At 36.7% G+C, this 16,558-nt stretch overlaps 2 protein-coding genes across 2 annotated transcripts; one reads left to right on the forward strand and one right to left on the reverse strand.

The window, feature by feature from the left end:
• The first annotated feature begins 283 nt into the window (after positions 1–283).
• Positions 284–2,132, forward strand: LOC136259230 (nicotinamide N-methyltransferase-like). Its single transcript, XM_066052717.1, has 2 exons — positions 284–333; positions 1,319–2,132. Exons 1-2 carry the CDS (start codon positions 284–286, stop codon positions 2,130–2,132), a joined length of 864 nt encoding a protein of 287 aa, XP_065908789.1.
• Positions 2,133–3,252: 1,120 nt separating this feature from the next.
• LOC136259231 (zinc finger BED domain-containing protein 4-like) lies at positions 3,253–5,253 on the reverse strand. The gene has a single exon (XM_066052718.1). The coding sequence runs from the start codon at positions 5,251–5,253 to the stop codon at positions 3,253–3,255; it is 2,001 nt and encodes a 666-aa protein (XP_065908790.1).
• Between the last annotated feature and the right edge of the window lie 11,305 nt (positions 5,254–16,558).

The raw sequence follows: 16,558 nt of genomic DNA on the forward strand, positions 1-16,558 counted from the left end.
CATACGTATATAAATTTTGTAAAGCTGATTATTCTCTTAATGTAATTATGGCGCTTGCATGCAGTGGTACTATTGCATATATGCGCACTAAATGGAAAGTAGCTAGCTAAGAGATTTTTTGCGGGGTTTACAATATTTGGGGAGTTGTCAAAACTATATAATACAAAGATTGTGGTTTGCATTTTGGAAATAGGTAGCTAATTGTGCACGAAAGGCAGTGGCTTTCAAACAAATGGTAACTATGTTGTCCCAGTCAGGATTGATAAAGTGTTCTAGCGGTCGAATGGCGTCACTTCTGAGCTACTTTCGTCTGTTCTCATCACCTCAATCCAGGTAACTGTGGGTGTATATTGCATACTTATAGATGCAGCTAGCTAGAGCTATAGTAATTGTTTGCCATATCTCTATCGCTAATTTGGCATTAGGTCTTGGCTAGCAAACTAGAGGCGTGGCTGGCTCAATGTCGCGCGTTGCTACTAGCTTAAGGAAAGTTTTGATAGCTACATTGGCTTTACCAATGGCGTGCATGCACATGTAATGCTTTTCGATCGCGTTCGAATTTAGCTAGCTACCATGCTGCATGTTCTTCACAGCTAATCCGTGCGCAAAAACTGTAGCTAGCTAGCTATGCGACAGACAGAATCAGTGTTATACGTATGTGCACATTAATGAAAATTTCAACGCGGCTCCCTTATGCCAAATGATGCAATATGAATCGCAGCAAGAGAAAGCATATAACTCTCTACTATACTGAGCTAGGAGGCTGTTGCATTCATGCGCGTAGCTAGCAACTTGATAACTGAAAATTAGCTACCTTTGACCGCATTACAGAAGGGTGGCACCGGCCTGCATAGCTATTCCGGCGTAGGCATAAATTAGTGTCTGGCCCTCAAACCACAGGGCGCATGCATATGAACCACGTGACTATACAGACAAACGATGGTTGCATTAATTACGCACATAGCTAGTGCATGTGACTGATGCATGATTTGCACAAAGGAATATACAAAAATTCTTAACCTTGAAAGGAGGCTATTAGGGTGGGTTCCACAGGGGTGCAAGCAGAATATCATCTCGCCAAAGTCCCCATGAGTCTATAGCTATTGAATTGATTATAACATACCATTGCCCAAGTAGCCAATGCTTGTGAAGCGACAAAGAATACTATAAGATTCTCCTGCTCATACAGGATTTTTAATTACAGAAACTGGGACCTATTGGTTTGCCTAATCTGAACTTTTCTGCATGCTATAATTATTCAGTATTTTTGTAGTGTAATTTATTATTATCTGCACTAATTACATCATTTATGTTACAGCGCCACTGATACAATGGAACATCGCTACAATGATGCCAGGTACTATCTGCTTACCCGGAATCCCAAAGATGTGTTTGATAAAAAACCAGAAACCAATTTATGTTCAGCCATGGCTTATCCATGGATCAATAAATGTTTCCATAACTTCTACCAGACATATCATAAAGAATGGGATAATTCTACTGCAGTTCTACTAGAGCTTGGAGGAGGTCCATGTATCTATCCCCTCATTAGTGCTGTACCATACGTGGCTGAGATTTACCACTCTGACTATGTGAAGGCTTGTCGGGATGAAGTGTTGATGTGGAAGAACAAGGATCCTAATGCTTATGATTGGTCAACATACTTTAAGCATATTGTCCAAACACTTGAAGGTCAAACCAGCCCCGATGCAGTGATCAAACGTGAAGAAAAGCTGCGTAGTTTACTAAAGGATTCTCTCCCCTGCGATTGTAGAGCTGATACAATAGTTCCGTCTGTTAAAACTCCTGTGAACATAATTAGCTGTAACCACTGTTTGGAAATCTGCTTTACTTCACTGGAAGAATATGCAACTGGTTTGAGGAAAATTTATGACATGATAGTTCCCAGAGGGTTCTTCATTTCACTGACAGCTATAGAAATATCTTGGTGTGAGTATGCAGGCAACAGATACTATTCCTCTTATCCTTTGACACTGCAAGATGTACAGACAAATTACCAAAACGCTGGCTTTGATGTTCTTCTCACAGATAGTTTTGATGAACCACTGGAATCCAGGGGTGTGATCAACAATGCCAGTGGCTATTCCTTTATTATAGCACAAAAATCATAACTGGAACAATGTTTGTACCTTTTTAGTAAACAATCACATCTTTGCACCTATGTTTTTTTTTGTTTATGCCTGCAGAAAACATTTATGTGTATATCACACAAAAAGTAGCATGCTACAGAATTTAGATTTTAGTATGGTGACCTGGGATGCCGAGGGCAGACCAGAGGTCAAGATGAAGAGTTAAAATTGAGAATACATTTATACCTGATCAACAGTGTTGTACAGGTATAAACACAGTCTCACTTACAGTCTAGAGAGTTGTAGCTGTTCCGAGGTATTTTGTGCTCTAAGTTTAAGCCTCACTCCTGAGGTTTAATTTTTTTGCCACATCTCACTAATCTTAAACTCCTTCCCCTTGTTTTAGAAAAAAAATATGATGGGGTGCTTAAATCTTGGTTATAGTACACCTGCACCTAAATCCTCCCCTGTAGCTATACTCTAGGATATTGTGTAGCTAGTAATAACATACAAAATTGTGACTGGATTTCAAAAGGGCACTCACTAAATTCTATTTTGAACATAAAAGATCATTATATGTACTGCAGCCATCAGACTACCTAACCTAACAAACAGGAACTAGAGACTCGAACACTACTTAACCTACAGTATCTAACAATAGGAAACAAAAGGAAAAAAACCCTCTTACCCCAGGATTCAAACTGCAGGCCACTCTATGTATAGTCAAGCGCAAAGCCTGAGGTGGTTTAACCTACACTTGGGATACTCTAATAGAACAGTCACAAAGTTCAAAGTTTAATATATATATATAGCCAGGGCAATTCAACCATTTATCTCTGTAATTACATAACTATGCATCTACAGCTCCTAGTCTAGAGAGTTGTTGACTGCATCAAAATTGAATGAGCAATAAATTTTCTAGATACTAAATTATCAAATGTACATGTGGTCCATGTGAAGTGTGCAGTTGTGGGGAAATCATACAAGTAATTCATTACTAATGTATTACTATTACTTGGTTAGTACTACTTAAGCATAATATTATAGTGACCCCCACAAAAATGACCAGAAGTTTCATTATGATGTTCAATATGACTGACAAATACTTGTTTAGAAATAAATCACTTACATGATGAAACTATTCCTAAGTCACTATTTACGGTTAGTACTTAAAGTCAATAAAGTCTTCATTGAATCTCATGACCATAAGTCTCTCAAACCATACATCTGTTAATTGATTTTGTTTCGGTGTTAATACAAGTGCTCCTGAGCTGAAGAGACGCTCTACTGGAGCACTTGAAGGAAGTATTGTATTGTACTTTAAAAATACCTTCTTTACAGTTGGATAGTTCTGTAAGCATTCAAGCTTTTTTGCATCTCTGAGATATTCAGTGGCTTCAACATCTACTGAGGTTTCATCATCAGTGTCAAATTCATAGAAGTCTTTCTTCTTCTCTTTTTCTTGGGATTTTGAGCTGACCTCTTCCACCTGAAATTCATCATTCCTAAGAAGTCGCATTTCATCAAGCAGCATTTGTTTGTACTGATCCCTTGTCTCCTGTGCTTCCACCCATCTCAGTTTAAACTTTGGTGAAGCTACAGCTGCGATGATTGCATCATGGCTGTCAAATTGTGCACTAAAGCGTTGCCTGATTGCACCATTTATGGTATCAACAAGTCCAACTATTGTTGCTGAAAGCTCAGACTTCTTTGCCTTAATTTTCTTGATTATGGTTTCTAGCGTTGGTAGCAAGGTACCATAGTAACAGTTATCTTCATCTTGGAGTATATCCAATCCTCGTGACAGTGGCTTCAGCACAGTACAGTATTCTTTCAAAAACATGATCTCTCCCTCATTAAAGTCAAGCTCAGCACATAAATCATTTAAATCTGCAAGAGAATTCTCAACCATCCTTTCTATGGCATCATAACAAGTGTTCCAACGAGTCGGAGAAGGAACTAAAAGCTTTCCTTTTAATTTGTCTTGCAGTTGACTTGAAGCAACAGTCAAACGACTGATCCTGTTCCAAAGAGCCATACATTTACCAAAAGCGCTACTGTATAGGCTCCTAGATGCTGGAGATGATGAAAGGAATTTGTCGACATCGGTACTGGCAATTAAGTTGAGAGTGTAAGCTGCACATTTCTGGTGAGGTGGTAATCCATTCTCAATTTGTATTAAATAATCTTGTGTATCCAGTTGATCGGGCACCATAAACTCTGCCACATCTAAAAAAGTCACTCCCTCTTTAAGCTCAATGTCATCTTGATCTTCTGCAGTATCTGATGGTTCTAGTGCAAGGGAAACATCTGGAATTGGATGCACAAAAGTGGTAAAAGCTTTGGCGAAATTAAACCCATTGTTGGTAACTGTGGCACTTACTTTACCAGAAAGCCCAAAGGACTCATGGGCACTTTCAATTTTAGATGTAAGAATGCCATATATGTGATGACCCATGACTCGTGTACAAGCAATAGCAGCTTTGTGGCGTTTCAATGTACTGGGATCTATCCAGTGCACGGTCATCCCTAGGTAACTTCTTCTGTTAGCTGTCCACACATCTGCAGTTGTGCATACTGTTTCCACCGTTTCCAATGCACCCATTACTTTTGCTATCATAGAGTCATAGGCCTCTTCCAAGAACACAGTGAAAGATTTTCTGTCTGACAATTGCACATTGCTTGAAGATATACCACGCACCAATTTATTAAAGGCTGGAGACTCTACGGTTGATAGTGGCAACATGTCTTCAACGATATATTCAGCAACCAAACCTCGCAACCAAGATGGAGTAAGTTTACTCATTGATGGCAGTGTACACTGCCTCTTTGTTTGGGTTTGTTGTTCATCATCATCATCACCGTCCAATTTCCGTTTCCTAGTCTTATCTGGTGTGAATGGTACTAGTGGCGTCGAGAGTGGCGTCGTCTGATGTACTTTATTCAAATGCTTCCTAAGGTTTGCAGTAGTACTACGAGCGCTAGAGAGTGTTTTGTTGCTTGGTGCACACAACTTACACCGAACTCGCATGTTTTTATCACCTTCTTCCACCACGGTGAAGTAGTGCCTAAGATTCCATTGGTAGAACGTTGCTTTCTTTTTAACCTTCATGCTTGCATTAGTGCCACCGCCATCATCAGAGTCTTGTAGCTCCTCTGCCATTGCTGAAAATGTCAAATTCAGGTTTGAGCGGTTACGTTACAAGTAATACAACTCCAAGTTACTTGACTTACAAATGTAATGCGTCACAACAAGTAACGTAGTTATTAATCTCGTTAGTGTAAACCACTACTGAGTAACGCCTAGCAACGAAGTAGCAATGAAGCCACCGAATCAATGATTGACGGGCGATGATTGAAGATAACTGACCACTCTTGAGTACAATTGTAACCAAAGATAACAACAACGGATGAACGCAAGTGCGATCATGTCACGTGATAAAGTGTATTCGTGTTGTTGCTGGTGGTAGCTAAATATTTTTCTATATATTGTTTGTGTGCTTTTTAGTATGTAATGTAGTCTATGTAGCTACCTAGTTTTGTATGCGGTATGTAAAGTTTTGGGAAGCACCACGTACACCAGTTAAAGGCTTTCAGTAACTATAATGCAGCAAGTCTGCATCATAGTTAACAGTCTGTGGGCAAGCTGCCCACAGCCTGGGTATACGTACAGCAATTACAACTACAGTACTGAACTAGCTACAACTATATATGCAGTAATAGACTACTCTTAAGGGAATATGTCTACAATTTTATGTGAAGAATGGTGGAACTACGGGTGGTCACAAATTACAAAGGGACTACTAGTTATAGTCAAGAAGGCAGAAAGTGTTAACATCAGAGACTACAGGGTTGTGGAAAAAAAGCCTAACTATAGCTACACTATGAAGAACTCCTGTTTGCATGGTGGACTGTTTAAGCTGGAATGAATCACTGGTATATATAGCACAGCAAATGGTATGTGCCTGTGTACAGTGTACTCTAGTACTGAGATAGATACATTAGTGGATGATATATAGCTATGTTATATTAGCAGGTGAAAATTGTACTGCATGGGAATATATGTATGGTGGTTGTATTGGTGTACATGTGGTGCCGGTGTTTTGTGTGTTGAGGAGGTGCTTGAGTAACCTGACATTGAATTTCTGCCTCTACAGGTATACTAGCTGAGTTTCCTGACTGCATGCATTTAATGATAGCTTGTCATGAGTTTGTTCTACATGTGGATAAGGGTTATCATAAGATAATCATGCGATACTCGTGAGGATATATGTAGTAGACTTTGCTGTACTAGTCTGACAGTGTCCAAACTTATGCATGAAAATAGGAACTAAGCATGCATGACTTTTGCAGGCTGGGAAAATGACTAGCTAATTATAATTGGAATGAAGAATCCTTTAGTTTTTCAGTTGTCATGTCGTCAATACCAGCACATTCATATTATAAGAATAAAATGGCTTTTCAAAGGATAAGGGTTATGCTGAAAGTTCTGTCATAATGTTTAAAGGATTTTACAACACATGCATGTGTATGCTATGTTCTCCAGACCCTTACAGTCACATGAACAGTTGACTGCTGCTGCCATACCAGTGTACCATGGCCACTAATAACATTTTGTGGTATAGTTGTGTGTATTGGGTGAGGTGGTCTGTTTAAGAGGTGATCTGTTTAAGAGGTGATCTTTCAATTGTTTCTTGAAGTGGTGGGTGCATTTATGGTGTCCTGATATTAATATAGGGTGGGGATCAGTTTCTCAGTGCATTTTTAGTTACTCATGCAAAGCAGCCAAAACATTTGAAAATCAAAAAAAGCTATAAAGTCATTACTGTGTGGCATGCATTAGTTTCAACCACTTATAGTTTAGTAATATTGAGAGCCAAACATTTCAGGCATCACTCCATCCCTATAGTATACAAGTACAGCAGAAGTACAGTTAAGTGCAAAAACTGACATGGTGGCTTCTTGCAATACACAGGCTAACTGGTATACTTTATTTATTTTTATTTTTGGCAGAGAGGCTAAAATAGCCTGTACACCAAATCATGATAGAAAAAGATACATATTATTAGTCCAATGCATATCCAGCTTTGACTTGAAGTCATTCAATGAGCGTGCCTCAATAATATGCTGCGGTAAACTGTTCCAAGAGTTCACTACACAATGAGAAAAAAGTTACTTCGTAGCAAACAAGAAGAATGGTACTTGTAAATTTTTAAATGATAATTCCTGGTGACTGTGTGAAAAAATCATTTACATTGGTATCCAATAAATTATTAAATATCTGATATAGAAGTATCATGTCACCACGCTGATGACTATAATTAAGTGAAGGCAACCTTAATTCTGTAAGTCGTGTGATGTGAATGATACATTTTGCACATGAATTACTGTACTGGATGATGCATTTTGTTTAGAACAGTTAAAGTCCTCAAACTAATGAAATTTTGTATAGAACCACATTTTAGTAGCTACAGATAAATATAATTCTATATATTACTTTAATAATATTCTGTATGCAGGTAAAGCTGTAACTTACAATCATCAAATGTTCAGTCAATCGAAAGAGGATATTTCAGGCAACCAGTGTCGGGGATGACACATAAAATGTGTTATGTAATATTATCATGTTCTGATTATAGTAACCAAGTAATATGGTGAAATATGCTATAAAAACTAGTAATATAACTTACGTACAAATGTAACATGTTACCTAAGTAATGAAGTTACAATAATGACTCAAATGTTAAGTAATTTTATTGCATCTAATCTCGTTACTAATCCACCTAGCCACAACTAAGTAAAGAAGCCGTAACAAAGTCCACCTCAAATTAATGAATGTGATAGCTTAAGACTGTGCACACAATTATAATTACTTTATTTTATGAGTAACTGTAACTAAATAGTTAGTAATAGTATACATTTAGAAAGTAACAAGTTACGTGCTTTTAGGAAGTGACTACCCCAACACTGAAGGCAACCATGTATATATGTATATAGCTATACAGAACATTGTCATAAAGTTCAATTGTAACATTTCATTCATTATGACTGTTTTTTTTCATATCCTTCACACTTTAGTGCCTGAATACTTATAGGCTACCAAGTATGTAGAACACTTTCAATTTCAACTCTCAGGCATCTTATTAGATTAACTAATCAGGAAATTAAGAGTATTTGTTCAGATTTAGTCAAGATTGTAAAACACATACGGGTTTCAAGCTTATACAGGTTGACCGAGATAGTAAGGTGTTAGATTTTGCTTCTATATCTGATATAGTGGTATATATTGGTACATCTGCGGAAGCACAGCACACAAATGCAGAGTTGTTAATGCCATCCACATGATGCTAAATTTTCTGTGAAAACACATGTGTGTCTGCTTTTCACGATATTAACAATGACAATTCAAAGAGAAGATTATACAAACATCTAGAGAGTTCATGCATACAACTTTAACACAGCAAATGTACGAAGTACAATCCATGCAGATTCCAAGGGTTCTAAACTATACGGTTATTTGCATGGATAATGTTTATATATAACAAAACTTTGATAAATTAGTTGGCATTGATACTTCCACACAAGAAAGACAGTAATTGTGACTGAGATTTTAAAGGCTTGCACTGTACTAACATAATTTAAGCCATTACTTTGAATTTACTAGTGATGTCATAACTGTTAATTGTATTTGTTGCTGGATATAGATAGTCTCACCAGACAATTCAATAGAGGCACATACACTAAAACTTTAGTTGAATTACCTGCAAGTATATAATTAATGATTTCACACTAAACCAGCAGCTACGGATGCTTCATGGCAGTGATGAAAGGCCTAGCTGCTTGCTCCATCTCCATAATATATTACAAACAAGATATATGATACATGGCCTGGGATATCTGTATTAGTAATAGCATAGTATGAGTGTTGCATTGAAAATGGGTAAAATTTCACGAGGTGAAGCCAAGTGAAATTTCCATTTTCAATGCAATAAGAGTGGTATTTATCCCAAATTTCACTGCGACCCATGCTATTCCAAGTTAATACCATGCTTATACTTTGGTTGCCATGGCTCAAAATCAAATCAAAATAGCCCATAGCAACTGTTGCTAGGCAACCACCAACATGGTGTCCTTAGCAACCATTGCCATGCAGACTGTTTCTAAGGTAATAACCATTTTGGTCCATAGTAACTAGCTATAGGGCTGTGCGATAATGGAAAAACCTATATCTCGATAAGTTTCGATAACAAAATTCATTTTATCACGATAAACGATATTATCTCGATATTTAAATATTGCTATTGAGTACTTTTACAAGCACAATTGCGCCTAATAATAAATGTTTAAGGCTAGTATCTCTTGCAAAAATCACCCTTTTCAGAATTACCACAGCCGGTTGTGACCTTATACTCACAAGACTACCATATGCCTGCTTTAATATACAATAGATTTACTATTATCTTAAATTATCGATAATAGAAAATTCATTATCTTTATCCCGATAATCACATAGATATCACGATAATCATGTTATCGCCATTATCGCACAGCCCTAATAGTAACCATACCTTAGCAACAGTTGCTAAACAACTGTGCTACATAGTACATACTCTAGCCAATGACAACTTTTCACTGATAGCAGTGAAATTTAGGATTAATTCCACTGCTGGTATTGGGACTTTTGTATGGGCAGTGAAACAGGTATGGTATTAAGCAATGTAATTTAATGCACAATGTGTATACATGTGGTACAATGTTGGCATAACTGAGTTGGTTAAGAGCCACCTGACCAATTTAATTACTTTAAATTGGTTATTGGTCAAGTGCAATAACACTGATTTGTACTAGTAATAGCATGGGTAGCAGTGAAATTTGGGATAAATACCACGGGTGTTGTATTGGAAGTGGGGATTCGCCTCGTGAAATTTACCATTTCCAATACAAGAGTGGTATTTATCCCAAATTTCACTGCTATATCCATGCTATTCCCAGTTAATACCATACTCGCTGCATATACGCATGCTGTGCATTAGCTTGCCATGTATGCAACTTGTCACTATGTACTAAACACGTGTCAACACTAATTGGCACTACATTGTTAACATAAATTCTAGCCAATGAAATTGCAATTACAACTTTTTCATTGCTACCAGTGAAATACGAGATAAATTTCACTGCTACTATTGAGACTTTTGTATGGACAGTGAAACAGGTATGGTATTAAGTAGAGAATTGGAGCCAGGAATGGATGAACTCACAACTTTAATTGTTCTGCCATGAACTACAAGATGATTTCCTGATAGTATTGAGGAGCTTCAAGGTTCAATCATATTGTATCCTGCAATAAAATTCAAATAATGGGTAAGTAGCAAACTAAACTCTTATAGCAGGCCAGATTTGTTATTTATCCATTCCCACAATGTTTACTTTACTGTTTGGGTAATAAATATTTGGCCCTTAATTGTCATACTTGGTGAGTACCACCATATATGGTACCACATGACTGTCAGTTAAGCATACATTACCACACTGACTTTGGACCTGCATGACCAATCAATTTGTGAAAGGGGATCTTCCACACACATCCAATTTACCAACTTTGACAGTTCATAACTCAGATTAGAAAATGTTATTTACTTGAAATTTGTTCAGTAGTGAGCACCAACATTTCTTGGAGAAAATTTCATGTCTGTATGTTTCTTGCAGAACAAGTTATGATCTTACACATTCATAGATTGGATGTGTATGGAAGACCCCTTTTCACAAATCTGGTCACATAATAATTATGAATTACATGAAAGAAACAGTGATCACGATTGCTAGTACAGTTAGATTCATTGAAGCCATACTTGATCATTGATCATCATAATTCACTTCATGATGACCACAAAACTAACAAGCAGTGCTATAAGACTTATTGTAAATAAAGATACTGGCTGTTTCTTGTAAATAATGGCTCAATGACAAAGTATCAGCATTGGCCAGGTATTAGCTAACTTTCCACCAAAAATGTATCAGTACCAGATCGGCTGGTAAAAATGTTATCAGTGCATCTCTAATACAAAACACACAGTACACACCAACACAACTGTCATGATGTATATTCCATTCAGTACAATATTCATCCACTGTAATATGATCCACTAATGTACTTGCCTCAGTACACAAAATACATACCATTTGTTGTGCTAGTACCTTCCAACATATTCCAAAAATCGTAATTTGGGGTAAGGTGCTGAAAGGAATTTTACACTTGTGTAGGAAGCTTGGTTCCTACATGTGTAGAGCTATATTGAGATTTTTCGCACAATTTTGTAGGAAATATTCCCACACAGTTGAATTTTGTAAGAAAGATTCCTACACATGGCACATAGTGTAATACATCTTCTTGCAGTGTAGGGATAATTCCTACAAGTGTAGGAATTGTTCTTACAAATGTAGGAATAATTTCTACATAATGTTGTCATGTGTGGGAATATTTCCTACAAAATTTCTTAATGTTGCCCTACACGTGTAGGAACCATGCTTCTAACATAAGGGTAAATTTTGGAACATCACAGAAAATTTGCTGTGTTTTGAGAAAAAAACTTGCCACATCTTAAAATTTTGGCTTCTTATTTAGTTTGGAACATGTTTTCCAACGTAAACCGGAATTCCTCAGCATATATTTTGGCTGTCCTTGACCTTTTCCACAACTCTGGAGTCTCAGATGCATTTTTCTGATTTCTTGACTAATCATAGCAGTCCCTTTGTAACTGGTGACCATCCGTGGTTCTTCAACATAAAGCTGTTATGTAGATGGAGAGTAGTTTATTATTGCACGACTCAAATTTAGTTATTTATTAATTTAATGGAAAACAAAAAAGTTACCGTAGTACAATATTAATTAACTAAGTTAATAGGCCATTGGCCTCTTGTTATGTCCCTATCCAATTTCTGCCCAAAACATATTCCAATTTGTTCTTAAAGTCATTAACTGATGGGGCATCAATTACATCATAGGCTAAAGAATTCCATTACATCACAGGGTAAGAATTCCATTGATTATATGGTCAATAAAAACTTTGATCTTATACAAGGAACTTGGATCTGTGTTTAGAAAGTTCAAAACCATGTCCTCTTGTAAAATTGATTGGTGACAGGGAAAATACTTTATGAGTACTAATTGTAGGGGGGATGCATGGGGGCACCCCTACTATATTATGCTAGCTAAAAAGATAGTAGACGCTACAGTACAGGTGTATAGTTGCATCTAAAGCACACATGGGTAATGAAAACATGGAAAGAGTGAGAAAAGAAGAGCTAATTTCTTCTAGGAATCATCAAGAACAGATAATTTGTAAAATTGCTAAAAAATGATAGCCATCGAAATACTCTAATAGAACAGTCAACTACTTTAGTGAAACATCTATCATAAACTATGAAGGACAAAGACCAACTCCTAGACCCACTGCTGATAAAACATCAGTTTCTAGTATCCATTTATATACTTTTAAGAGCAAGGCTTGTATATATAGCAGTTTACGTTATTATTGGAATTCTACACTTAAACCATTGACTATACAGAATAAATTTCTGGGTATAGTTACTCTATATAGAGCAAAATAATATTTTCTCTGTGGAAAAAAACTGATCTATGGTTTACCCGAAAAGCAACTTTCTTTCTTATTGTAAGCCAGTTGGACACCTTACCAACACCTTTGAATGTACATGTATGTGGCTTGCTGGAATATAATCGTTAGTCTAGTATGTGTACTCCACTCAACCTACAACCAACCATATTTTAACTAGCTGGTTGCTCCATTGCATTTGATCAAGAAAGATACAGCATCATGACTCTGTTTTGCAGGTTCTTGTTCACAACTGTATTTACCACCATGTTATAAACTTTATCTTCCTGGCCACCAGGCACGTGTTAGTCCCCCAAGTACTATTGTCACATCTACTTTAAACAGACCTGATCTCTGCTAGTTTCCACAAATTCCATCATGCTATAGCTATTAGAGCTCTCTGTGATTACTAATACTCAGCATCACTTTTAGGCCACAAGGAACTGTAAAGAAGATCGCTACGGTTCATTGCTGCTTGACCTTCAACATGCTAGAGTTTTACTTGATCTTGTGCATGTGGCAGGCTGTCTAGGCCAAATTTCATGCCAGCGACCATTACAAAGCTTAGAAATGTATGCCATCTTCTGAAGTGTACAATATGTTGCATACTTCAGCAGGCAGCTTGGGTTGCCATCTCCTGTTTGTACAAGATATTTAACTATCAGGCTTCAGCATCATGGGATGTAGTTAGTTGTCTGTTAATATGCCATGTAGCTTTAATTATTTAGTTTTATAAGTAACTACGATTTATTTTTTTGTCTTGCCAGGGCTCCAGTTATTATTACTTTTTAGTAACTTGGTAACCCTGAGACTAGACTCCTGACCCCTTATAATTATATTGCACGTGTAATTGTCAAATTATTATGATGTCTCTTGAAATGGCAGAGCAAAAGCGACAAGACAATCTTACATCATCTGCTAAATTCTACAGTCAACATGCATAGTCACACATTGCCTGAAATCACTGTTGTTAAAGTGACTCACCATACTTTTGATCTCAGAAAGCTAATTTTTCTGTTCCTAGATAAAGCATGCTCCTCATGCTAGTGTGCTTCTCACACTGCACTACTAATTGCATCAACCAGTTGCCATATTTTTATCCCAGCCCCAATTATAGATTTCCCTAGCTTAATACCCCCAGGGAAATCCTAGATACTCCCCTGTGTCTGTATCCTGGACTCCAAGCCTTAATGCAGTAGCTATATTCCATACCAATGTGTTGGATATATACTTTATAAAGGATGTTAGCTAAATGAATCTGTTGTAATACTTTGATAGTTGCAATGCTATAGTAGTAGTGAACATATATATAACTCCTGATATTGACCACTCAGGTGCAAGGTGGAAGTTATCTAGACTCCAAGATCCTTCTCACAGTTTGTGGTGGAAAGACTACATGATCAATCATAAGGAACTAATTATATATATATATAACAGTTACAAATTTATTCCATTTCATTGCCACAAAAACACATTTCAGAGCTCCTTTTTCCCTCACACTGTATCCAAATGGAACAAATTACAATACCAGACCACATTGTCACGGAAATTCATCAATTTAAATTAAATAATATGTAATTTATCGATTTTTGTATTTGCTTTTGTATATAGCTCACGTGATTATTTAGATTCATATAATTGTCCATTCCTATATAATTTGCTGTTTGGAATTGGTTGGCCCTTCTCATAGCTTGTAAAAGTGTATAATAATATTAATACAGGATTACATGAAAGGCAAAAGCCGGGCTGTAAGTCCTGATCTTAAAGCTCATAACTATATGATATACAGTTCAGTATAAAAAGAAAAGTTATCTTGTATGTATATTTAATTCCCTATACATAGATTGCAGAACAACTTCTAAATTTTAATGAAATCAATGAGGGTGAAATGTTGAGGGTAGATATACCCAAGACATAGCCTTAGCATTACTTGCAAATTCTGGTATGATTAAAAATAATATGTTGTACATACTGTAATTGTTTTGCAATCTTCAGTTAATCTTACTGACCATTGCATGTGTGGACATTCTGACGAGAGTCTTGCTCATGACAGCTGTGATGAATGGGTACATAATTATAAAATGCTCTAAAAAATCAGTACAAAAAACCCTGAAGCTTCTTCATTTAGATTTTACTGTGTTGAATGCTCTCCTTGGCCTAACAGTTTTGATTAGCAAATTTGACTGTATGACTAGCATGTACATTTGTCTATACCTCCACTCACAATATCATAGCTACCTGTAATATTATAATACGTTAAGGCAATCCATGCACATGCAATTGCCCACATGGTACAACTCTGTACATGCATGTAGACAAAACCTAACTAGCTATAATAGTTACTTATTATTCCCCAAATAGCTAACGTTATCACTATAATAGCTAATCAGCTTGATCCTGTCATTCCAGTCTTCAAGTTATTTGATATATGTACTGAGCTATTTCACCTCAAAGTTGTGCATATAGTAGCAGAATCGAGAATCAATGTCCTTAAGAAATTACTTAAACTATAGAGGGAATTACAGACCAAAGAGTGGGGGCCAACATAACTTACATTGGCAATGAAATTTACTTGGAGCATGGAGGTTGAAGCACACAATAGATGTGAATGATATTGATGGGGTCTGGTTTTACATTCTAGTTATGATCTATCTCACAATCACTGTCCATATATATGTAAAAATGGGCTGGACTAGGATAGCTAACCCCCCCTCTCCCCTGTTTTCACTTTTTGCCATCTATCTGGGGTTGGAGGGATTTTTTTCCCCTTACTTTGGCCCCTTTTCTGTTACACCTTATCAGTCAGTAAGTCAAGTCACTAGGTCTAAGTCCTTGAAATTAGGTTAGCGAGGTTATCCTAAGGCTACAGCACATGTTGCTGTCAGACCTTCAGTGCTGGTCACTGTAAAGCGCTAATACTAATAAAATAATAATAATAATAATGTAACTTATTGGGGCATCTGGATTCAGTGGAATGGAATGGTGGAATGGAATGGAATAATGGAATGGAATAGTGCATGGAATGGAATGGAACGGTACTTAGGTAATTTCAATTAGTGGTCACCTCTTTAACAAGACTATACTTTCTAACAAAGACCACCTCTTAAGACTGGCGTTTTACTTTAATATCTGAATTGTTGTTTTAGAGCCCTATAAGACAGTCATATTGATGAATTGTGTGCCACGTGTAAAGACATGCAGTGATATCTGATTTATGATACAATACAGTAATAGCTATATACCCCATACAAAAACAGCTTGGCTATACAAAAAAATATATGTGTCCACGAAACTAAAAGCAACTGGCAACTAAAAGAGCCAATATCTGGTGAGGCCAAGAAATGAATGTTAATATACACTGGCAACTAAGTGTAATTTACAATAATCTTGGTCCTTTATCATTGACTTGTGCATGCAGTCTGCATGACTGTATTCCTAATTAATTCCCAGTAAATGCATGTAATATGCTAATAAATTACTCAATAGTTTGGCATTGTAGAGGAGAAAAAAGGCGGCTAAATTACTAGCCAGTTAGAGTTACAATGAATTAATTAGGAATGCAGCAAGACTGTACAAGTCAGTGATAAAGGACCAAATTTTTATAAATTATAGTGAGTTATTTGTCAGTATTTTTTGGCCTATATAACAGCTCCTTTAGTTGTCAGTTACTTTTAGTTTGTTGGGGATATCACTTTTATACAGCCAAACTGTTTTCGCATGAGGTATATTGCTGTATTACAAATCAGATATCACTGACTTTTCTAGGCATGTGGTGCACAACTGATCAATAAGACCATTCTATGGGGATACACTCTAAAACAACAAGATAGCAGCATTTTAAACATTAAAACGGTCTTT

Source organism: Dysidea avara, chromosome 6, assembly GCF_963678975.1.
Source record: "Dysidea avara chromosome 6, odDysAvar1.4, whole genome shotgun sequence".
In the NCBI taxonomy this organism is placed as follows: Eukaryota; Metazoa; Porifera; class Demospongiae; order Dictyoceratida; family Dysideidae; genus Dysidea; species Dysidea avara.

Bases quoted from the DNA above. Each gene is read 5' to 3' on its own strand.
- LOC136259231 (XM_066052718.1), bottom strand. From the start codon at position 5,253: ATGGCAGAGGAGCTACAAGACTCTGATGATGGCGGTGGCACTAATGCA.
- LOC136259230 (XM_066052717.1), top strand. From the start codon at position 284: ATGGCGTCACTTCTGAGCTACTTTCGTCTGTTCTCATCACCTCAATCC. The intron at 334-1,318 runs GTAACTGTGGGT...TTTATGTTACAG, and splicing joins TTCTCATCACCTCAATCCAG to CGCCACTGATACAATGGAAC.